Below are 4,808 nucleotides of genomic sequence, written 5' to 3'. Positions count from 1 at the left end.
GATTGGGAGACCTTATCATAATTGTATATTTACTTCCTATAATATCACTATAATCTCCTTTATTGTGACTGCTGGATGAATTGCATTAAACGTTGATTAGTGAGTTTTGCAGGTGAATAAGAAAATTCTCAGATAAAAAAATAAAAAAATACCCTTCATCCCTTGAAGCAGCAGCACAGGTCAACAATGATGAGTTTTGTTGTTCCACCATTTTATTTTCTCCCTCTCTCTTCTGTTTTTCCTCCTTTTTTCTGGCTGTGTGAGCTCTAGCGCGGTGACAGATGGCTGAGCCCTCCTCCTCCTCCACCACCACCACCACCTCCTACCTCCTCCTCCTCCTCCTCCTTCTCTCTCTCTCTCTCTCTCTCTCTGGGTCTCTCTTCCCCCGCGGGCAAATCTCTGCGAATGCGGGCGCATGTCAATCACCGGGCTCTCATGTGATGGCTCTTGCCGGTGACGTGCCAGCCATATGGGCGCTGGCATCACAGCCTTAGCTGGTATGTAACCCCGTCCCCGGTAGCTCACGGTTGCCACACGCGCACTCACACACACATACACACACATACATACATGCATGCATGCTCACTTCCTCACTCACACATACACACACAGACACGCCAAGACGCACGTTCGTTCACAAGCTCCGGTTATTCGAGTGCGCGCGCTGGGAGAGAAGCACCCCCAAACAACCCATCCGCGCCAGTGAAAGAGCCGAGCGCCGCCTGCACCCATACACTGACAGGGAGCGTTGCTTCGCTCACTCGTGCGGTCCCTGAAGATGGTCTGAAACTCGCGCGTGTTTTTTCCCTCCCATCCCCTGTGAAGAGCTCGAGCCGAGGTAAGTTGGAACATAAACAACAACAATAGAGAAAAACAAAACCCTGGATCCGTCCAATATGGAGGAGAAAATGTTTCCAATAACAAGACGAACAGATGTCTATTAATACGTCTTATAATCTATATCTAATGTGCTGTCATTGGCCTGTCTCGGTGAATTAAAGCATCTTTGTCGCTTACAGTTTGCGGGGTAAAAGACTAATCTACTGGCATGAAATGTGATGTATAGTCGCCTTCTCTGTCTGTGACTTTGCTCTGGTATCGATCCACCGTACGTAGCCTGTTTAAATCTGGTGGTGGCACACTTTGAAATCCATTCTAACCCCCCAAAAAATGTCATAAATGGATATACAAGGCATTTCCATGTCTGTGGTTTTATTAGATTTCCGTATGAGCGCGCTTGCACCAACACCTCCTCACTCCCCCGCTCTCCCTCTGCGTGCCCTTCAACTTTTGACATCCAAATCTACCTGGATTATAAGAGCTAAAACCAAATACCAAGCTCGAGTCAAAAGGCAAGCGTCTCCCGTTCCGGATTTCGCTCCGCCAGGATCGTTTATAAGGAGCCGTCCTGAGGGTTGGAGCAGCCCCTTACAGCAGCGCACATGCTGTAAATACATCATATCGGACACTAATTTGATTTAGAGATTCCTGCGTCTGGACCTTGAATCAGAGAAACAAAAGACAATGAGAGTGCAAGATAAGAATTTGTGTGGAAGATTTTGATATCAGCCCCGTTGCCTCAGCGAAGGACGTCCTCGAGCTTAACGGGAGATTTATTGATGATTTTGTCGATGATTTGCACGTTCAATCTCGGAGCAAATGAAAGGGTGGGACAACGCCATTGACTGTGACAGGCAGTGTGTGCAGCGTGATTTATCTCTGTTTGTCTAGTTTTATCTTCAGCAATCTATCTCGTCTTAACATTGTTGAAGCCACAGTCGTTGCTGTTACAGTGGAGCTGCTGGACGGGTTTTGCAAGATTGAATAATTGTGTTTCGCGAGTTGTGTTTTTTATATTTAACGAGGGCTAAAAGGATACAAGCGATTTCCATCTGTAAAGGGAATCTCTGACGAAAAAGTGCTTTGAAATCATGCACTCGTGCATACTGAATTATGTGTGAAATCTATTTCGTGTAAGCTGCATGGTCTGTTAATTAAACGTTGTTGTGTTTTTTTTTCTTCTAATTGAGCAAACCTCCTGAGCCTGAGATTTAAAAACTAGATTTTGCCCCTGGCACACCCCCGAGATAATTAACCAACCATCACAGCCTACCTTACTAGGCTGCAAGTCTATCTGCTGCTGCACTATAATAATAGATGAGAAGTGGAACATGTTAGGGAGTGAGCCAATGGAGGCTTATTGAAGCTGTCAAAGATCACCTTGTCTATCTAGCCTTTGTTTTTCTGGGAAGAGACTGCACTTACTAATCAAGTGGTAGGCTGATCCAAGTTTTCTTTCTTTTACATTGATTAATTGGCATTTTTGCTTGATAGTTAATAGGTTCATAATAGTTCCATTTTTGTTATGGCTGCAATGATTTTAAGGTATTTTTCCAAATATTTTCGGGAAAAAAAAGGACGCCTGAAATACATCATTTTATGCGTATTATTATTATTATAGCTGAGATAAAATTATAGATTTTTCCAAGTGTAAACTATAATTGTAGGCTACCTTTCCTCTTGGTTCTTGTTCATAGGCCATGCTATTAAAATTGCTCTCAAAGCCTTTTTACAGCTTGAGTTAGGATATGTCTGTAAGCCTTAATTTAATAATCAGCGGGACTTTAAGCAGAGCTACAGCCTATCAATTAAATAAAATCCCTTTCGCCTCCTCTGAGGAGAGGTGTATGGTGTGGATGAATAGTGCTGGAATGCAGCCAGGAGTGTATATGGGCGTCAGGAGGAGTGAAAGTGGGGGCCCCCATGGGACCTGTAATGTGGCCCCTGCCGCTGGGACCCGCTGCGAGAGGACGCGACAGGGCACAAGGATGACAGCAGGGAATTAAATGGGGATCCGTCTGGCTGCAACCCAGCGCAAAGCTCTAAGAGCTGATTTCTCTCTCTTTTTTATTTCCCCCAAATGTACGCTCTTTGTCAATTAGGCAGAAATAACGACTCAGATGTATTTTATAACAAAACAACACACAAACAAATAACGAGTCTTAGTGACCTTACGCCTTGAAATCAATATATATTCAGTGGAACTTCGATAATACTTATAGGCCCAACAGTCGGACGTTTATGGTGACGTCCGCAATAGTGACTTTAACCTCATACGACAGTTTTTCTGCTCTGAAGTCATAGAAATGTCTTCGTTGTCTTATTGTACATCTGCACAGACACTGTGTGCCTGTCCTGTTATTGCGAGGCCTCATTTTCGATCTGCTTTTTTCTCCAGAGCCACAATGTTGACGAGGCTTTTCAGTGACCCCTCACTGCTTCCCGATGTGCAGAAATACTCCGGCTGGGCGGAGGACAGCGACGACGATGAGTCCAAGATCAAAGACGAGGACCAGGACACCCAGGACGACATGGAAGAATCTCATCTGAGAGGAGGAAGCCGGGATCACTCCGAGCACGCCGGGGAAGAGGACGAGGACGACGGGATGGAGGAAGAGGACGACGGAGAGGATACCGAGGGGGATAGACCCAAGAAAAGGGGCCCCAAGAAGCGCAAAATGACCCCGGCCCGGATCGAGCGCTCCAAGGTGAGGCGGGTGAAGGCCAACGCACGGGAGCGGACCCGCATGCACGACCTGAACTCTGCGCTTGACAATCTGCGTAAGGTGGTGCCCTGCTACTCCAAAACGCAAAAACTTTCCAAAATCGAGACGCTGCGGTTGGCCAAGAACTATATCTGGGCCCTGTCGGAGATATTGCGGTCTGGAAAAAGACCTGACGTTGTGTCCTACGTCCAGACGCTGTGCAAGGGACTCTCCCAGCCCACGACCAACCTGGTGGCGGGATGCCTGCAGCTAAACTCCCGTAACTTCCTAACCGAGCAACAGTGTCAGGACGGGGGGAGGTACGGGTCCGGGTCCTTCTCAATGCATTCCTACCCGTACCAGTGCGCGCGTCTCTCCAGCCCCCACTGCCAGCCGGGCTCGAACTCGCATCCACTGAGGACGCACGGCTACTGCTCGACTTACGACTCTGTGTACGGTGGGAGCGGGTCCCCGGAGTATAACAGCCCCGAGTATGAGGCGCCCCTCAGCCCGCCCCTGTGCGTCAATGGCAACTTTTCCCTGAAGCACCAAGCCTCTGCGTCCCCCGACAACGAGAAGGGGTACCACTACTCTATGCATTACTCCGGCCTGCCCGGCTCAAGACCCACCGGGGCCCATAACCTGGTGTTTGGCTCCTCGGGCGCCCGGAGCGGCATTCACTCTGAAAACGTCCTGCCTTACCATGACATGCACTTACACCAAGAACGGCCCCCCGTGTATGATGAACTGAACGCGTTTTTTCACAACTGAAATGAGAAACATATCGTGCGTCCCCTTGCAATCAACAATCTATCCACGGCACACTTTTTGACAAGCGTACCCGCCAGGACTTCTGGCATTCTGGGCAGACGTTTCACTCGTTGTCATTAGTGTTTCTCTTTCATTTATTCCGTCTTGAATTTGTGTTTTGCTATAGTCAGGGATGTAGTGGAGGGCAATCCCCCTAACCCACAATCTTATTTTGCGCAACAGAATTTATCCAGCTTTTTAAGCTGAAATAAATCTCTAAAAGGAAATTTGCTGAACAAATCACATCAGGACTTATGATAAGGGATTTCAAAATATCAATGTTTTAAAGTGTGACTTGTGTTTGTATCGGTGCTTGTTTGCATTTTGATGACTGAAAGTCAGAGTTTACCCACTTCTTTATTTACCACTACATCACTGGCTACAGCTACACCTTGACATTGGCGGTGATTTTCTAATATTATGAAATTAGAAATAAATCAATGAACAAGCTAA

General features: G+C 47.0%; 1 protein-coding gene across 2 annotated transcripts; it reads left to right on the top strand.

The window, feature by feature from the left end:
- Positions 1–397: 397 nt before the first annotated feature.
- Positions 398–4,316, top strand: LOC139299976 (neurogenic differentiation factor 2-like). Of its 2 annotated transcripts, none has more exons than XM_070922939.1 (2): positions 398–501; positions 3,241–4,316. In XM_070922939.1, the coding sequence occupies exon 2, from the start codon at positions 3,246–3,248 to the stop codon at positions 4,314–4,316; it is 1,071 nt and encodes a 356-aa protein (XP_070779040.1). In that variant the 5' UTR covers positions 398–501; positions 3,241–3,245. The 2 variants fall into 2 exon arrangements, with proteins under 2 accessions (XP_070779040.1, XP_070779039.1); XM_070922938.1 differs by lacking the exon at positions 398–501 and adding an exon at positions 1,660–1,667 and having other exon boundaries at positions 3,239–4,316.
- The last annotated feature ends 492 nt before the right edge of the window (positions 4,317–4,808 follow it).

This window comes from Enoplosus armatus, chromosome 17 (assembly GCF_043641665.1).
Source record: "Enoplosus armatus isolate fEnoArm2 chromosome 17, fEnoArm2.hap1, whole genome shotgun sequence".
Taxonomy (NCBI): Eukaryota; Metazoa; Chordata; class Actinopteri; order Centrarchiformes; family Enoplosidae; genus Enoplosus; species Enoplosus armatus.
The sequence above is the reverse complement of the archived record's forward strand: the minus strand, read 5'-3'. Positions and strand labels throughout refer to the sequence as shown.